The sequence below is a fragment of the Grammomys surdaster genome, unplaced genomic scaffold (assembly GCF_004785775.1).
Source record: "Grammomys surdaster isolate TR1022 unplaced genomic scaffold, NIH_TR_1.0 191, whole genome shotgun sequence".
In the NCBI taxonomy this organism is placed as follows: Eukaryota; Metazoa; Chordata; class Mammalia; order Rodentia; family Muridae; genus Grammomys; species Grammomys surdaster.
In genome coordinates, this window is record NW_021604636.1 from 9,062,003 (window position 1) to 9,082,336 (window position 20,334).

Sequence of the window (20,334 nt, forward strand, 5' to 3'; positions counted from 1 at the left end):
GAGTGTTGAGCCTGCTGATTTCATTTAGGACAAATGCGTGTTTTCTGAATAAAATGAGAGAAATGTTGTCTTTATTGATAAAGTTGGCTAGAAGACTGATGACCTGGCACAGTTTCCTGTTTTAATTTAGAGCCTTTGATTCTTCTATAGAGACAACGTGTGTGCTTTCCTGGATTCCTGATGAGTTCTGCCATTTTCTACTTAACTTCAAAGCCCAATTTTAAGTAACAGAGCTATGCTGTCGATGTGACAGTTGGTTTGTTAGATGGAGCTGATGCATCACTATGGAGCTTACATGAGATGGGCAGTATATAGTTTAAGGCATGACACAGCGATTAGCTTCTGGGGTACTCCATAACCTTGGATTTTTTTTCCCACTGGGTCCTTTTACCACAAAATTAACCATTTATGAAATAGTCTGTCCACAAAGACTGTTTCAAAGTATGTTCACCTGGGATTGGATTTATGCTATGGACAAAGCAATGCAGCATCAGGAGAGCATTGGTAACATTCTTAGGTATCATTATACTTTGCTGTATCTTATCACAGTACACTGGGCCAGAGTTAACACCTGGATAACATGGTGGTGGTAGGTGTATATTTGGGTCCGTGAAATCTGAAAAAAAACAAAACAAAAACAAAGTTCTTGTTCAGATTGCGTGAGGCATTTTAATATATTTTAAGCTCAACTGGGTCACTCTTGATTGATACCCACTCATGAAGATTTAGCTGAGATTTTGTGAGTCAAGGTTTAGGGATGGGAAGGATTCTGTTACCTGATACCTGATGGGGATTGTGTGACTGCCAGCATGTTTTAGATGATTTAATTATCTTTTGTTGCCAGGTGAATGGGAATTAACAACAGTTTTATGTCTTTGTGAAAATTGAAAGTAACTTTTATTTTAATACTATATTTAAAGACATGGAGTTTGTCTGGTTCATTATCTATCTATCTATCTGTCTGTCTGTCTGTCTCTCTATCTATCTATCATCTATATAATATATATCTAGCTACCTGTCTACCTGTCATTCACCTACATACCTGCTATTAAATGGACTTCTTTGTCTGATATCCTTTCAATAAAAGTTTGTGTTCTTTGTTTCAGGTTTTCAGTCTATATTTCTTTAGAATTTAATGAGGATTTTTTTTCATGTAAGCAGCTGTTTAGACCATCAATCAATCAATGCATTTTACAAAAATCAAGGGAACATCTCACTGAAATTAATGTACACTATTTGTTTCTTAAAGGTTTTTAAAAGATTATATGTGAAACTGAGAACTTCTGGTGGTTACATATATAATGTGCATGAAAATTTTCTATTACTTTGAGAAGAAAATAATAGTTTGCTTTAGATGCATATTGACACCAACAATATGAAAAATACACATTTGTCTTTGTAGCCCTCAAGGTAATGTACTTAAGCTCTTCTGACACTTTGATAATGCTATTTCTGCATTTCGCATAAGGTACTAATTGTGGTATACTTTCAACTGACATTAAGCTTTGCAAAGTGATCAAGGAAAATATTTAAAATAAGTAATTATAGAGAAGGATGAAATTCTAGAGTATAGTAAATAAGAACTGTGTTTAATGATATGAGAAAGGCAACCACTTCTCTGGAAGCTTGAACTTTCATTCCTTTATAATAAGAAGGTTATAAAATCTAATAAAAAATTATACTTTCCAATATTAAAATAGCAGGACATGTCATACTATGAAGAGCATAATGTGTGCGTAACTCTTGCAGCACATGGGAAGGCTGAGCCAAACAATCAACACACTAGTGTGTGGATATTCGCACATGTGTGCTTGCAGCCGTGTGTGTGTGAGTGAGTGTGTGTGTGTGTGTGTGTGTGTGTGTAGTGGGCCCCAGAAGTCAATCACTAGATAACTGGTAAAACACCAGACAAACTGGTAACAACTAGTAACTCATTCCCAGTTCAGGAGAATATTGAAAGTGAAATTTAAAAGTAATTTTGATTTTTTCCTATAAATTTAAAGTTGTGCATTTGATTCCTTTTCCATAATAACCTCAGTTGATCAGAAGCAAAATAGGTGGCTATTTAGAAGAACTCACTTAACCCAAATATTTCTTCTATGAATGTGTTGTTATGCTCCCATTAACAATCTCATTCAGGAAATCAATAGCAAAACCATTTTTTGATCTTCTCTTACCCCTTCCCTTATCACTCTTTAATGACCAGTTCCTACTGTTAATATGTATAAAGTAAAAATCCTAAAAACTTTACAAATGTAATTTTATGTGTCTTTCAATGATGGAGACACTGTAGGCAGAGCAAGTTCACTTGAAATTCTTTCTGCAGAGGATCCTGAGGGAAAAGGACTTGAGCTCCAGTTGTCTCTTGCCATTGCTTGCTTCCTTTATGATGTTACAAGAGACCTGAGGATTTTTATTCCTTCCCAATTTAAACTATAGAATAGATGCACATACAAAATGCATGTCTACACACAGGCATATATTCTCTCAACTGATGCCTTCAAATGGTCAAAGATAGCTTAAAATACTTATTTATTATGTTATCAAAAGTTTTAAGTTCAACATCTAATACAAAGGCTTTATCTGTGAACTTGTAACCAATATTTTTGAACAGACACGTATCTGTCAATATAAATAAATTTATTTACACTCATGTGATGGTGATTGTCATTATTGGGAACTCCACATACTCAAAGGCAGTCTGCATGTTGGAAAATGAGAATTTTCATTTTATTTCTCCAAGAGAGGACTCACATAAATTTGCAAAGGCATCCTGATGGAGACAACCACTGTCAGTTAACACCTCAGGCTAAAACAGAGACATTAAATCTGCCTCACCATGGATCTGATTTACTGTCTTTCATACACAAGCACTCCAACATATGAAACACCACCTACCAAGCCTCAAAAATGACTATAACATTTTACGTGGCTTATGCAAAGTGTCCATGGAATGAGCATTTATCAAAAAATAAACATTCTGCACAATAGCTCTGGTTAGCATTTCTTCTTCATCTAGCTAGTTTGCTTGCTACAATTAATGAATACTCTGTGCAGCTGTTGTAAAATCTTTACGACACAATCTGTAAAGCAAGTTGAAGTTAAAAGCTGTTGTTTGTGTTTGAAATTGAATGGTTTTTGGAATTTTATTTTCCATTTCTGTTCAAAAATAAACCATTTGTCAGTTTTGCTTAAAGGCTGGAAGGGAGGTTGGTCCTGTGATTCATGGAGTAGTAGCTCTCTCTCTCTACATTTCTGTTTGTCAGTTTACTCCAGGAGATGGAAAAGCAAAAGTCCTACATCACATCAAGGCTATACATCATTACAAGACCTACAAGAGTTGTCACAGACATCTACACTTCAGCTGCTCAATTAGAGAGGCCCAGGGTTGACTTTCTGCCTATGAAACATTCATAAGCGACTATAAAGCTTTTTACCCAAACTCATTTCCTTATCTTTAAACCAGTAATCTGTAATCCTGGGCCTTACCTGAGGTGACCTACATTGATAACCCTGTTACTTTAAAACAGAATGATAGAGGCATGCTGCAGTGGAAATACTTTTGGGAACATCAGATAGAATGGTCAATGGGTTTTGACTATTGTTGATGGGATTATCATATCCTTCCTGGTGTAAGAAGAGACAGATACAGTCCTCATCATGTGAAGGGAAGAAAGATGTATACAAGCCAATAAGATGAGCCTGCACAAAACCTAGGAGAGTGTAAGCATTCAGTGATAATTATTATCTCCTTTTCTTTTATTTCTTATAGTTTTGTGATTTTTTTACAAGTTATTTAGGTCGTTGTAGGAGATGTGACTTCTTGGGTGTGTTCAACATACGTATAGAAGTGTTTAACAACAAGGAGCAAGCTGGTGTTCCTATTCTTAACCTCTTATCTTGCCTGAATGCTCCTTGAACATCATTGTAAGCCATTCATGTAACCAGGAAAGGCTGGGAATGCTGAAGTCTTATCCACTGCAAGTAATATCCATGACCCTCTCTAACCCTTAAGCAACACTAGAAACAAGGTTTTCTAACATCTACAAGCACGATTCTAATGTAATACAGGGGAAGCTAATGATGCATTGCGATCATGGCACAGGGTGGTTTTGCAGTCCTGTGAATGACAGATAATTGAATGTCAGCAAGCAGAACTGAGAAAATTTGATGCTCGTGATAAAACAGCACTGTAGCAACAACAGCTGTGTCATCCCACGGGTGAGGAGGGAGGGGAGCTCTGCATAAGTGTTGAAAAAAGAAAGCTGCTGTGTACGCTGAAGGGTGAGCAAGTACTTCCAGTGTTCAGGAAGTTAGTATTTTGATCAAATTAGTTCTGTCAAATATTAGCAAGGCTAATTGACAAATTAGCCTTGTCAAATTGACAAGATACATAGGCATGTTTCTAAAGAAAAAGGCAATAACCTAAGCCAAGTTAAGGAAATGTGAAGCCCCATCCTCCTACCAAAGAATTCTCTTGGACCACAAAATGTTCCATGAAAGGCTCGTCGTTATATAGAAAAGATACTGCAGTAGAATTTTATACTCATTCTGGTCTTCAAAAAAAAAAAAAAAAAACTTGGAGTTGGAGGACAGTGGTTTAAAAAATATTGGACTATAAAGTCTCTACAGGATTAGGCATATTCTCTCCCACTGAGTCCAGACTAGGTGGGTCCTTGGGCCCAGCCTGTGTATATTTTTGGTGGTAGCTTAGTCCAGGGAGGGGGGATGCCCCAGAGGTTACCTTCTCAGAGGTAAAGGGGAGAATGGAGAGAAGAACTCTGTGAAGAAGACTGGGAAGGGGCAACATTTCGGATGTAAATACATAAAGTAATTCATTAATAATAATTTAAAAATTGTGGGCAGTAGATTTGATGATCACAACACTGGGTAGAATGGTCATTGGGTTTTATTTATTATTGATGTGGTGATCATATCATTCCTTAATTGTAAGAAAGTGATAGACACTGTCCTCATCATATGCAGGGAAGAAAGATGTATTCAGGCCAATAAGATGAGCACTCACAAACACAGAAGGATGTAAGCACCCAGTGAAAATTAGTTTATCGCCCCTTTCCCCTCATTTATTGTAGTTTTGTGAGTTTTATATGACGTGCAAGCCTTCTTTCAAGACTAGGCACACACATATTCCTAACTCATGACTAATTCCTTGCATCTTTGGGTAAGTGGGAAAATGTATGTTGGAAAGTGTTATACAATTTTACCCCCAAATAGATATACAATGTTACAAATAAAGCCCTTGTTCCACGGAGGTAGCTTTATATAACAAATATGTCAATGTACAGTTAAATAGTGCATAGAGCAGAGGCCACAGAAGGTTCTCTTGTGGACAAAAGAAAAGAACATTTACTTTCTTCACACCCAAGGGTGGATCTAGCCAAAGCATGACTCTTCTTTTGCTAAAAAGACTTTTCTTTGAGGAAACTGTTCTTGGATAAAATACACACTCTGCAGACTAATGGACAGGGGCATATTCAAGGTGTTTCAGTCACACGAAAGTGACTGAGAGACAAGGGCCACTTTGTACTGTTTGGTCTTCAACTCAGTCCATAGGCAAAGACTTGTGGTTTTTCTCTCTCCCTAAGACTGATTTTGGTAAAAATTACCTCATTTTCAAATTATTCTCTTATCATCAGTTCCTGGAATGAGACATCTAAAATATGCTATCTATGCTGTAATGGTAAAGGAAAAATGTTTCCTTTCTCATTGTTCACAGAGTCATGCTTGTTTGAAATTAATTGGAAGATAAAGTGTCAAGTAAGAAACCAGACTGAATATGCTCAGCTTTCATGTAAACCAAGATTTAAATACACCATCAAGCATAAGCAAGGCCACCCTGCAAGGCACAACTTCAATAAGGACGTTGGTTTATGTCCTTTGAATGACCCCTATGGGCAAACTGAGAACCAAGACAAAAATAGAGAGAGTCACACCCAGAGATCTGACTTCTTATCTTTTTCCCCGCAATTAGCCTGTGAGAGTTATCAGATAGGCAATCTGTCTCCTAACATCTGTTTTCTTACCAAAAGAATTACAGCAGACCCTAAGTGTTCTTTAGCAATACCTAAGGACTAGTGCACATCTCATGAGAGTTCAGTTCAGATATGGAAACATCCAGCTTCCCACATTGGGCCTGAGCTATCCTCAGGTCCATGTAAGTAAGGGTTTTATTCTGTCTTTTCCCATCAGAAGCTCTATATCCTGTCTTCTTCTGCCAGGTCTGGGACAAGCCTTCACTCATCTCTCCCCTCAAAGTTGCTTATATTAGTTTCCTACTTTTAAAAATCTCTGTCTACTTTGGCATGGTTTAGAATTTATTTTTTAGAATGCTTCATCCAGGTAACTATTGCTAAATCTAAAGTAGTATTTTTATTGTTTTCATATTTTAAGCTCTGTCCTCTTCAGTATCACTTCTGCTTTAATTATATCAATTTCTCTCACTTAACTCTACGTGGGAATGTTCAATGGTTAAGTGCTGGGGTTTTTTTTTTGTTTTTTTTTGTTTTTTTTGTTTTTGTTTTTTTCTTTTTGGCTAATACAACGCATTGGGACCCAACCGCTTCTCCATCTTTCAAAAAAATAAAAAACTAAAAAATACAAATAAAAACAAGAATCTAATAGATTATTGCTATGATCAGGTTTTTTAAAAAAAAACACACATGTAGCATTATTAAACAGGACTAAGTGAACAGAAACAATACATAGAATTAAGTACATTAAAGCTTCTTCCTTTTCAATTTAATTTTCCCACTTATAGCTTCAGATTAAGAAGAAAACGCCCTGGTCATCCAGATTAACACCCCTATTAGGAGGGGTCATGGTGAGCTGATCAGACTGCTACACGCTGTCAGGTAAACATGGAGATATTTCAACAAGGTGGTGTCTCTCTGCAGCTAGCTAGGTTTTCCAGGTGTGGGAATTCGTGCAGATGACTGTGATGAATTCAGAATCTGATTGAGTTTAGCTCCACTCACGGGCCATGACAGCAGTCATGAACATGCCATCATTATGTTTTCCAATCTGGTTACCTGTGAGAGTCAGTGAGGAAGGCTTGCAGTACGCACTTCAGCACAGGGCAGGACACAGACACTTCCAAAGGCCACCCAGAGCTGAAGAACAGCAGTCCAATGGCAGCTTGTTTCCCTGAGTTATTATTTGGTGATTCAAATGTAGTCATTTTCAAAAGCCTTCTATTCAAATGCTATTAAAATGGAAAATTTAAACTACTATGGCAAGAAATTCAGTCACCAAGTTTGGTGTCACTTTTGTAGAACCTGATGACTTAAGTAGATAAAATATTTCTCTTTAGACTTCATAGTATTTTTCAAATTTCCACTTTTGTTGTTGTTCCATTGGGTTACAAGCAGCCAGTTTCAGGGTCTTCTGAGAGGAATTCCCTTCCATGCATAATAACTGCTGATAGTTTTCAAAAACAATGTGATCCACCTGAAGAGGAAGACAAGAGGGGAATAAGCTACAGACTAAACTTGACAACAGAGATGTGAATACCTAATAAGCAAATTATATTTATCAATCCCCCAGGAACTTTCTGGAATTAAATTAGTGATATGAGCACGAGTTTTGGAAAACATCAAATTTGTCTCTGTCTCAAACGAAGAGAGATCTAACTTCTCTGCTCTGTAATGCTTTCATTCATCAAGAAGCAAATGCTGATATGGCTGATAACTACGTTATTTAAAGGGAAAAAATCTGGTTGTCAGTCTATTGGGTAGCTACTTCACTGACGGTGACAAAAAAACATCGTGTAATGTGACAGAGAACAAGCTTGTTAATTTATTAATCCAGCTCATGTCTTAGAATGTTCACTGGCACTGACAAATAATAGAAATGACACATTTTATTTATTTATGAACTCCTTATCTGATAATATAGAATGCCAAATGTCCAGTGCCCAGATTTAGTTAGAAAAAGACAAGAGTATTCCAGATGACCTTAATATTGCTGAGTATTTATTAAAAATGAGAGATAATCTACTTAGGACCAACTATGGCTTTGCTGTTTTGTAAATCTCAGTTTCCCATAAATTTGATCATAATAATTTTAGGTATTAATAAATTAGTTTAATATAATTTAATGTTAGTTTAATATAATATATAACAATATAATTAATTTTTTTACCCAGAAAGGGGATGGTTTTATGCTAAAGCATTTTAAATGTGTTTCCATAAATATTATGACTCATACAAAACCTTGGCAATATGATGTTTGCATATATCAAGAAAGTCTCCCCTAGGCATGCTCAGGAGATAACTGTAACCACAACAGCAGATATTAGGTGACTGCAAGATATTAGGTGACTGCATGCTAGTGAGAAGGCAGAAATTTAAGGAGACAGTCTGAAGACTATTCCTAGTGTTTCAAGACTCTAAGACAAAGCTTATGACCTTGAGTCCAATTCCAACAGGAAGGCGAGAAACTGAATGGACTTTGAGATTGAGCGTAACAGCACTGGGGTAGCTTGTTAAGATAATCACTCTGGTGCAAACATCCTCATCAAGGTGATGTGTTATCACCAAATGCAAAGCTAGCAAGAGGCACACAGTCACCCTCCCTTAATCAGTTCCTGCAGTGCATGGAGAGTCTTATCTGTGGACCCACACAGAGGTGAGGCAAAGACTTCCTGGAACAAGGGCAGAAAGGGGAACTGGAATCATTCTAGACAGCAATATTTGTATGAAGCATACTGTTTCTTGCTTTTTCCACGTATTCAACTTCTAGATTCTTCTGGTAATCTGTGAGAATAAATTTCAGCAATATGCATGACATTGTTGTTTGACTTAAGTGAATTTTAGGATCTAGGATGATGGTACCAATGTGGTGGGAAGAAATACGTGCCTCTAGTTTAAACCACTGAGTTGAAAGAAATTTTGAAAAAAAAAAAAGAGCAAACAAAATTAAATGGTTTTTATGTCCCTGGGTGAAACTTCACACTATTTCTATGGTTACAGACAGCATTTAAGGCTTCCGACTGAGGTGGTTGATAAATCGAGTTTTATGTCACTTTTGACTGAAAGTTGACTTTGTGGTAAAGGATGGAACAGGTGTTTTACTTACCAGTTCTGGATGAAAGGCAGATGCTGATTTGTGCAGCCATTTCAGCCTGTTGTTTCTGTTATCACAAGGGTACAGTGTCAGGAATCCTTTATCAGGGATGGGTGCCACACACCACTCTCCATGCTTAATAAGTCTTACCCAGGTATAATTAAATTGTTGAAGCTGTAGGGAATGGGAACAGGAAAGGCCATTCAGTTAGCAAGCAGCAGCAGGGTAGGTTGCCAAACCTTTCATCAGCAATAGATGAGGCCATGTCCACCCTGATCCAGTGAGGTACATATATTGTTTTACCTGCCCACTGTCATCTTTTTCATTGTTGTGTCCAAGAGGAAGACTATCTCTGTGGGTTTCAGTAATGGTCTTCATGTGTGTGGCATACAGTACTCTCTTAATAGACATTACCAGAAGGAGCGTATGTTGTTAGTACACTAAGTACTCTGAATATGGATGTGATTTCCAGTGTTGTGAGTTATAGGCAATCTGGGTGCTAAGTATTGGAGTGTGTAAATCATCATGCAGTTAAGATCTCTAGCCATCAGTGGCTTTATGTGCATCAAAGCCCAGCCCTAGATTTCTTCAGTGGAAATGATCATACCTTCTTTCAGACTGTCATTTGGATTCAGGTTGATTTATTCTAATGAATGGAAAGTTATTGAAATGTTTTTTTGCCACCATGTAACATCTCCCAAATCATAGGATCAGCTCCCAGGGTAAGTCCAGACTGGAGGAGTTGACAGTGTCTAAAATAAATATCACTCCTTTTAAAGATTGCATAACTTGCAATCCTTAAAAATAGTTTGACAATTGTTTGAAAATAATTTAAGGTTGGTTGACTCATTTATTCTAAAGCTCTGGTCCTTGTGAAATTTGCCATGGAGTGGGAAGGGAAGTACAGGACAGAAAAAATATGGAAATGCTTTTTGTCTATGAATCATCTATAGTGTAACTGGAGTATCTTCTATCTGCAGTATTAAACATTGCACCAAAAACTTTACACATGATAGGCAAATAGCCTATCACTGCACTACATGTTCTATCCTTTGTGTACAATTTACTTTGAGACAAAGTTTGCCACGTAGCCCACGATAGCTTTGCATTTGTCATGTAGTCTAGGAAAGTCCTAAAATCATTATTTTCTTGATTCAGCTTCTCTAGCAGCTGCAATTATAGGTCCGTGTCACTATGACTGGCTTCAAGTTAAGATTTAATTTAGACTATAAGGCTATATTAAAAAAATGAAGATTATCTTTGTGGGTTTCAGTCATTACTTCATCTTCATGAAGTATGATCTTTACGTGTCTAGCATACAGTATGCTCTCAATAAATATTACCAGAAGCAGAGTATGTTGTAATTCTTGTCACTCAATGAATAGTCCCTGAATCAGCCAGACACTAGTGAGAAATGCCAGATTCAGCCCCATTATGGACCCTGTAAGTCAGTCTCACTTAACAAACTCTCAAGGTGATTTGTGGGTATCAGTGTCAGAGAAGCACGGACAGACAACAGACTAGGAGGTTTCATAGTTACTAAGATAAGCTGGACATTACTGTAGAAAGAGTTTAAAAGTAAAAATCTGAGAAGACTTGTGGTTAAAGTAAGTGACAGGAATTGAGGGTGAAGCTAAGTATTTTGTTTCGTCTGCATTGTTTTAGATGAACACAATCTGGTATTAAACCTTTTCAGTTTTGACCCAATTAAACTAACTTCCCCTACATTCCTGTCTTTTTATGATTATGATCATTCAAACAAACCACTGATGAGAGAAGCTCAAAAGCTTCAAGAGGGCCAAAGTGTGATGAAGTTTTCTGGTAGGAGGTGGCTCTATTACTCATACTTTGGTCCCCTCTTCCCAACTCATTGGTATTCAAGAACAGAAGTTGGAATTTCAGTGAAATACTGATCTTACAAGTATGATAAGTTCCTATGGTGGTTGTTTTAAGTAAATTATTGAATATTTTAATATAGCTTAGACTAATTCTGTAGTTGGTTTTTCTATAATTTATGACTTTCTCCACTGTGAATTTTTAATAAGCAAAATGTTATTTCTTTCAGTTGTTTTTAAAACACATTATCTCTTCTTTTTCCTAATTTTGAAAATGTTTCCTTGGCTTCAGGTTTACGATCCACAGAAGATTTACACTGGCAGACATGCCCGCTATTCTAAGGGTAACTTGGGAATAAGCTGTAGAGATGGGATGTGCTAGAAAGGACAAGCCACAATGCTTAAATCAGGACAAAGAAATAACTCAGCAAAGCCAAAGACATCATTGTGAAAGGATCTGTCTACCAAAGTGTAATCTTCAACATAGGGGGATGATTTGTACACATGAATCAGTGTTCCCATGAGTCCTGTTTAGCATCCAAAGCAGATTCCATTCTCAACTGGGGTGTGGGTGCAGGAGAGGGAGGTGGAATCGCTTAGAGGTTGCCTACAGGACAGCGTGAGTAGTCCTTTCCTGGTTTTCCTGGCCTCACACCCTCTTCTATTCACTGTGCCCTGATTTTTGTGGTCATTTTATTGAAAGATTTTTTTTCATCAAGGATTGTGGTTTATGGGATGTCTCCTTTAAAATTCAGAAGAAGTAGAAACGTTGGGGAGAGGAATCGAATCAGAAAATAAAGGTCACTCCGCAAGATGACTGCTCAGAAATATGGTTTCTATATTATCTGTTGATAAACTTTTAAATTTATTATTATAGTTGTATGTATGTGTGTTCGTATGTGACACATAGGCGTGTATGTCATAGCTGGGGTGTGGAGGTCAGAAGAGTAGTGTGGAATTGATTCTTTCAGTACACTTTCATGTGAGTTTCTGGGATTGAACTCACATTGTATAGAAAGCCCCTTTACCCAGTGAGCCATTTTGTCAGCTGTATTTTAGGCATTTTTGTCTTTATCACTACACCCGACATCTACAGAGTACTCACCATTAAACAGTGCTTATCAACCCCTCTGTGTTGGCAATTCATTTCAGGTTTAGAGATAGGTACTATCTTTGCTATCTCTTACAAAAAAAAAGTTTAAGACTTTGTATATGTTCAACTAGTTTTGCAAGGATAAAAGCCAAGAATAAATCCATCATGGAGCAAGAACTTGAGTCACGACAACTTTCTCTCTTATTGCTTCTCTGTTGAGTGGTACTTCCTTATACCAGACTAGTGATTCCACTGTCATTGAGAAATCTATGGATTTCTCCTGGATGGAGGTTAATTGTCATGTAGGCAACAAGCATGTCCGTCACTCTTCATGGGCAATACAAAGAGATGGAGAACCCAGGCTGAACCTACCTGACTGCTCCCATCACAGTCCTGGAGGAAGGCTGTGGCATTTTCAATGGAAATGCACTTGCCCAAGGCCATATTAATAAGCTAGGAAGCAAAATACAAAATGAGCATTAAGGACTGACATATCTTAATGTACAACAAGACATCTAGACACATTTAGAAAATATAAAGTAGAAGATCATAAAGTTAAAAAAGACTCAATAGATTAGTGGAAGTCTGCACTATATGATTATCTTGGTCACTTCTCTAAAAGGCACACAATGTCACTCTGTCATAGCACAGCTCTCAGTTTAAGCCTGTGATTCAGCCACAGTGGCGACGAATATTAGCTTGTCATTAACTCTCTCTGGGAAGGTTGAATGAAAGTGAGCAAAAGTTGGAATAGACAGTACGGATTTGGGAGGGGAGGGCTTGAACTGATCTCAATGCATATTTTAAAAGACAGTGTCCACACCTTCAATTTCAAACCAAGAGTTAGAGGCTGTGTTCCTTGGCTGACTCCTCTAAGTTATCTGATCGATTAGGTACTGAATCATAGATAAATTGAGTCCTTCAGAGAACAGCAAATTTCCCTAGCAGACTATTTCTAATGACTCAGTCAAACTATGTCTCATTACAGGAAAGTCACGAAAGCTAAGAGCCAAACATGAAGGCCCTTTCTGGCAGCCTGGAGAATTTAATGGATTTACAGGGTCAAATATGGAGGAAACTTTCTCTCAGTCACCATTTAATGCAGACAGGGTTGATTCTTTTGACGTCCTGGGCAGGACTAACAAGATGGTAGGTTAATAATGCCATTTAGGGTGGGGGCAGGGGCTATAGAGGAGAAATTATATGTGCCCCATGAATGCCAGATAAGCATGGGAGATAGTGAGCATGCTTGTGTTCTTTCAATACAGAGCTCCAGTTCTGGAGTGCTGCAATAATAGAGGCCATGTTGGCTACAGGATCATTAGATTTTATAGAGGGCTGTCTAGTGGGTTGGTTTGTAGTTGTGAATGCATAGCTTAGCTTGAAGATAAGTAGGGAGTCATTTGTGGGGTCAGAAATGCAGAGAGTAGCCCCGAGAAGGATTACTGCAATCTTGGTAAGTAGAAAGAATGTCCCCACAGAAACATATGGGAGTGGGTGTGGGCATGTGGGGCGTGTGAGGTGTGGGTATGAACAAGTCAGAGCTGGGACTGAGCTGTTCCATACAAAGACCACCTTTCTGCCAGTGGGTTCTGGGTAAAAGGCTTAATTCACTACCACAGGGAAAAAACACGGATGCTAGATTCTCTCTGGGAATCTGAAACCTCACACTGACCTTTGTTTGGGTTTGAAATAAAAATGTGGTCTACCTACTAGTGCTAGGAACCCTCACCAACCTTGAAGGAATATAAACGAACATTGGCAGTTTTATTGGTTAAAAATTTCTACAGTGTCTGACTCAGGGGAACACAAAGTAATTCTAGGAGGACAGATCACCACTAAAAAATGTCTTCAAAATGTTCCATTCACAGCTTAAAATAGCAAAATACATGCACCTCCACCATCAGGAGGTCTGAGTAAGGGCAGCATGAAGAACTGTGCAATGGCGCTCTAGGTTCAGGGAGCATGAGCAGACAGACAAGGCATAGAACAATTCTGCAGCTCAAAAAAGAAAATCAAAACCGTAATTGTTCTTTGGATCCTAACAGAGAAATAAGTTCCATGTCCTCAAGGCTCATTTAGAAATTCTACCACAAAATAAGTTTAGAAAACTCTGATTCCAACACAGGTAAGCAAGTTGCCTCTCATAGAACTTCTCAGAATCTTCCAGAACACAACTTTCGGCTCAGGACAGTGTTTCTTTTCCCAGATCTTCTTGACTTCTGGCTGCACAACTAGCGTCATCCAGAATATGGTTTGGGAAGATATAGTTTTGTTGATACTACTGTTTTGTTTTGATTTCAAACAGTTCCTTGCTGCAGGTCTTGGAAGGCACTGGAGGCTGAGGGAATACATCTTCTCCCTGGTCCTTCATGCAAGCTATTTCAAGTTAAAAGCAATCAAATATTAAATGTTATATACTTTCTGTGTTGAATTATTTCATTTTCCCAATGTTAAGGGTAGAGATTTCTGATTATATACATAATCATTACATTTTGGGATTAGGCTCCCTGCTAACAATGTACTCTAATTTAAAACACAGTGTTGATGAGGCTGTTTATTGATTTAAAATATTATTGACTCTATGAGAAGTTACAATAAAATTAACATTGATTAGACATAAATTTCAAGATGTACAGGTTGAATGATTGGAAAACATGAATCAAGAAACAAATAGGTTTTTTTTCAACTGATTGTTATGGTCTACTGAATGATATTCGGTATTATTTGGGAAAAAAAATCTCAAAATTTTAAAATGGTAATAACACTGTTGTCAAAAAAGAACAAATGGTATCTTCATTAATTTGTCTGTATGAGGAAGAAAAGAGAATGGAAATACAAAAAAAGGGTCTATTGAGATCTGGCGAAATGTATACACAGCATTTTCATACATTAGGGCGCAGACATCTGCAGGCGATTTTTTGTGAGGAGAGATTTTCAAAGATCTACGGCAATTTTCAAAGGAATCAAAAGGTAGTTTCATTGCACCCTCTGGTGGCGAAAGTTCAGTAATGCTACTGCTCAGATTCTCTAGAGAAATTTATTGAGCCTTTGGGTGGCCATCCTTGTTTACAGGAAGGAATTTAAACATGTACGTGATGTGTTTGATGTGTCTAAGGACAATCTGTCCTTTCTCTTTAGTTATCTAAAGTAGCTGATGTCTACTTTGACCTATCCCAAATCCTGCTGAACTCTTGAGAGCTGTTCACAACACTTTGTTATAAATAAGCCAGGTTACATGTATTTATTGGTTAAGTTTTATAAAATCAGAATAAATATTCAGAATTTTTTTAACAAGCCTTCATTATCAGGAGATTTGAAAGGCTGAGAGAGGGGCTGATTTTCCTATGAAGAGCCAAAGACCAGTGTTCTACTGACAGTCAAGTTCGAGAGCTTTCTGAATACAGGAGTGGGGCTACGCCTGAAAACATAAAAGAGTGAACTAAGAGATGAAACACAAGCATAAACATGAGCTCAAGTGGAGGACTGGTTTGTCACATGCCATCACAGGAAACTGGACTCGTGGGTGGACTCCAGGTTTTCTTTGTCCCAGGGTCTCAGTTTCTCCAAGTTTCCCTTTGCACTCTGCCCCATTCAAACTATTTGCTCCACTTTCCCCTTTGTGAAACCTCTTTAGTGTCCTGAGTATTTTTATTATTTTCAACCTCTCTATAAAAGCTTTTTAGAATCCAATTAAAGCCTGTATTTCCCCTGTATTTAAAGCTTGAATTCAACCTCATTGTAGAAGGAAGGAAATTTACAAAGAAACAATCCACAAGGCTCCACATGAACTGACGTTCCCTTCTCTATCATTTATTCCCTGACAGTAGCATCCACCTCACCACATCTTGATTGCCACAGCCTGTCCTGAGTTGGGTAGGAGCTGTACCTCCACCCCTCACTCTCTCGGAGCTGGGTGGACACTATGTTATATATGTGGCTTCTAATCTTCTGACAGGACTTTTTGACAGCATGCGTTTAAAAGGCAACAGCACTTCCAGCCTGTTCCTTCATAAGAACCATAATATTCTGTATCCATACTTTGCTTTCTTATTATCCTTGTTCTCTATTCAGTGTCAAATTCCAAAGGAAGAGATGAAGTCTACATCCTGACATACTGCCTTGTCTCTTATGTGCAGTGTAGGTATGAGATATTTAGTTATCAGTCATCATGACATAAGATAGATTTCATCAGATTTACCTCTAACAACTCTCAGCTAGCTATAGTCTCTCTTAGTGGCATCTGTGCCTGCTGGTTAGAGTATAATACTTCATTCTTTTCTAACCATGCTTGAAGGAGTTTCTGTTGTTTTAGCAAATGGCCATGCTAACTTACCACACCACTAGCTCTCACAACCGGCGCCTTCAAGTCCGGAAAGACATTGTCCAAGTACCACTTGAAACTTTTGCATTTCAGCTTCTTCCTCAACTCCGTTTGCTGAGTAAGGTTGCCCACATCCAGCCCTTGGTCTATGAGGTGATCTCCATGGCCATAGAAGAGTTCTTTGTACTCATCAAGCCAGACCTCAGCAACCCGCACCAGATTCCTTTCCACCGTCTTCATACGATCTTTGGGGAAGGAATATGGATTGTCATTTCTGAATATGTGGCCCACTCTGGAACAGGGAATGATCTCGATTTCACCACCACACATCCAGACCTGGAAATGAGACAGTGAAAAGTACTGATTATCAAATGGTGGTTCACAAATCACAGGCAATTAACAATGCCACAGAACTATCTGGAAACACTCCCCCTGCCTCTTAAGTAGCACAGGCAACTTAGAAAAGCATTTTCATAAAAGAAAAGAAAATCCAGCAGGCTTATATAATTTTGTATATGGTAGACTGCTCTCTGAACTATGAAACAGACTATTTCTCTTTCCTAATCATCTATGCAAAATTCTCTTTATCTCTTTTCTAAAGAACTCTGTATAGAACCCCAATATATAAAATATGTCATATGTGTTCATGTTGGGATTGAATCAGGAAATAGTTATTGTTTTATTTTATAAAAAGAAATAAAGACCCGGGATATGTTTGGTGGAGGCACAGCACAGTAAGTTGTGGGGGAAGGGGATGGCTCTATGAGCCCATGGTGATGCATTCTTTCCCCCTGAGGTACCAGCCACACAATGGTATAGTATAGAATAAAGTTTATTCAGGGCATGGGGAAGGGTGTTGAAAGAAAGGAAGAGGGGTAGAAAGTAGAAGAGTAGAGGCCAGCCATGAGCATGTGGAGAAAAAGGGGGAGGGGAGTGGGGAGGGGGGAGGAGAATCAAGAGGAGAAAAGAAGAATGCAAGAGCAAGAGAGCAATAGAGGAGGTAGCACACAGCCCCTTTTATAATGAGTCAGGTGTTCCTGGCTGTTGCCAGGTAACTGTGGAGCGGAGCCTAGACTAAATGGCAACAGCTATGGATATCCATTTGTTCACCTTCTCCATCCTTGAGAGACTTGTTGGCTAGTGGCAACCACTTCAAAACAGTTCTTGGTCAAGACCTCCAAAGTTACACCCATTTGAAAAGAGACTACCCAGCCCCAGAGGAAAACTGCTGGTAGAGTTCTATTGTCCTTGCTAATGCTTTCCTGGACATGAGCCAATGATGATGTAAGTCATTGCATACAGTCTTCAATGATGCTGTAGCACACACTTGGTTTGCTCGTGGCCTGCACTGGAGGGATTCTTTATCATTTGTATTAATAAAGATTACCCATTGCACATATTTCCACTGCTTTCAATGTATTAGAGAACTAATCCAAGAAAGCCACAGATGAATCTCAGAGTAATTTTTATTAAGTAGGAATCCCATAGCTTTTATGAAGAAAAGGAAAGTAATTCCCCCATGATTAAATATAGAAACACTGTTATGAAATATTAATTCCAATAGTTTTACAACAGTAGTTGATTCTTCCAAGTTAAGTATGGGAAATGAACCACTCAATCCATAGAACCTGTGCCATGGTGAAGTTTCTTCTCAGTGGTAGTCACAAATGTGATTTTATTGGTAGAGTGAACCCACTTGAGAATCATAAATGCTTACATGTATGCATCTGTATGTGGTGATGCTTGTGTTTACATGTATGTGGAGAGCACAGGGTAACAAAAGGTGTTTTCCTCAATTGCTTTCCACTTTAATTTTTGAACAGTTTATCCTACTGAATGGAGAACTCACTGATTCAGCAAGAGGAACTATAGATACATTACAATCACTGCACTTGGATTTCTACATGAGATCTGAACTCAGATCCTCATGCTTGTGGGTCCATCTCTTTAGCAACTGAGTCATCTCCCCGGCACATGAATAAGAAGCAACAATTAATAGTGGATACCTTGAATGATAGCTCCATATTTTCTCCACCCCAAACATCAAGGCCAGGGTCATAAGTTCCAAGCTCATAAAAATAACTTTTGTCGATGGAAAATAATCCACCTGCCATGACTGGACATCTACAACAAAAAAGGATTGTGTTAAACCTTTATCCCATTTCAACTGAACTTCTAGAGTGGGTCCTCTGTACATCTATGTGGGATTTTGGAGGCACTTCTGGATAAGTGCAGGGAAGTCTTGAGATGGACCACAAGCTTGGCTTTAGTGAAGTGCTTCTGGTTCATGGGGATTAAGACAGATTAGAGTTGGAAAAGGCATAGGTAGGACTATGATTTTTATTTCTCAACTATACTCTGGATCAACCCCTGGTATGATATGGTTTCTTTGGGTCAGGGCTAAGTTGGATACATTTCAAGTTGAATTTGAGGGTGGGGGTAGCAAACTAGCTTCTCAGGAAACTTTGTTCGCTTTGATAAAGACTTGAATAGAGCTATAATTTTTGTTATTGTTGTTTTTTGTGATAGCATCTCACTAATGTAGCCTGGACTATCCTTAAGCTTGCCACTGTCCTGCTTCTGGCTCTTAGTGCTGAGATTATAGGTGTGAGCTATCGTGTCTAATTGACTTCTATGATTCTTGCTGGTTTTAAGAACAATAGAGTATAATTTTTAAAAACTTATTTTCTGTCTTTACAAAAGGACTTAAGACTGTTGTCTAGTCTTCAGTTTCACACACTTACCTTATTATGTCCGTTTCTTTAATTCCATTTTTTGCAACAACATCTGGAGGGATTGTTTTCCAGCCAAAGTTCATGGGCCAGGTAAAGATACCTCTTTGGAAATTGTCCACTGTCATGTAACTAATTCAGAACAAATCAAACAAATTAAATTTGCAAATGTAATTTTCAAGATTATTTGTGTCTCTATTGACTTCACTAACACAGCTTCGTGACCAGTTCAGGTATGGGACAGCTGATGACACATCTGACTCTGCATCATCACTTTTTACCATTGGTTCATAGAAGCTTATAGAAATGATTCACTTGGGTGGTTGGCTAGTAAGATTGATTGTTTCAACTTAAATTTACCTTTGTCTATAATGGCCATTTTAGAAGAAGAAACAATTTGGAAGAACATATAGACTCTCTGTAAAGTCTATATATATGGGTATGACTAGAAACCTGAAAAAAATAAATATTTGGGAGTTCAACTGACTAGCAAAGGGGATGAATATGATAATGAGCAGTAGGATTTATTAGCAGTTAAATATTGGTGCATTGGACAAATAGATTACTGAATTGATAGCTTCTGAACCCAAGATACTGATCATGTCTTTTCAGTTCTTTGGGTAAGTAGGTCCTGCTTCTTAGGTCATAGCATCACACATGGGAGGACCATCCCTCTCTATTACTTTCTGGTGTCAAGGTATGGTAGTCTTACCTCATGTCCTTGTCATTGATGACTTCAATTACTGGACAGGCCACTTTCTTTCTACTTAAATAAACTCTTTCTAGAAGGGGCTCGAGCCAGCCCACATTACACTCCACATGAGAGTCTAGGAATGTCAGCACATCACCTGTAGAGTTAAAAAAAAGTCATTGGAAAATCCAGTACAATACAGCAATTGCATCTATTCCATCATTAAATGTGTTAGGGATTGTTTGAGAGGCATGACTGTGAACATGGGTGCCTTCTTTTCACACTGAGTTCCTGGTTCCTAGAGGTTCATTTCTGTAATAATATGGAGAGAGTTCAGGGATAGAGATTGTGTGGAGTACGTACCACTCATGACTAGAAACAACTGACAAGCTAGTGACATACTTGCTTCTCTGTTGCTGTAATAAACTATGACTAAAGCATCTTGGGCCAGAAAAGGTTGATTTAGTTTAAATGATGCAATCACCACCCACCATTGATGTTAGCAAAGGTCTGCTCAGCTTGGTTTCCTATACAGCTTGGACTGATGCCCAGGGGTGGCATCATCCACAGTGACA

General features: G+C 38.1%; 1 protein-coding gene across 1 annotated transcript in view; it reads right to left on the reverse strand.

The window, feature by feature from the left end:
• Nucleotides 1–6,730: 6,730 nt before the first annotated feature.
• Galnt5 (polypeptide N-acetylgalactosaminyltransferase 5) overlaps nucleotides 6,731–20,334 on the reverse strand; it is a 37,928-nt gene continuing 24,324 nt past the window's right edge. Inside the window, exons 4-10 of the mRNA XM_028769299.1 lie at nucleotides 19,781–19,916; nucleotides 19,081–19,200; nucleotides 18,343–18,460; nucleotides 16,349–16,672; nucleotides 12,385–12,465; nucleotides 9,097–9,258; nucleotides 6,731–7,467 (exon numbers count right to left, since the gene is read on the reverse strand). Coding sequence (XP_028625132.1) covers nucleotides 7,327–7,467; nucleotides 9,097–9,258; nucleotides 12,385–12,465; nucleotides 16,349–16,672; nucleotides 18,343–18,460; nucleotides 19,081–19,200; nucleotides 19,781–19,916 — 1,082 coding nt within the window. The 3' untranslated portion in view covers nucleotides 6,731–7,326. The remainder of the gene's footprint in view (nucleotides 7,468–9,096; nucleotides 9,259–12,384; nucleotides 12,466–16,348; nucleotides 16,673–18,342; nucleotides 18,461–19,080; nucleotides 19,201–19,780; nucleotides 19,917–20,334) is intronic.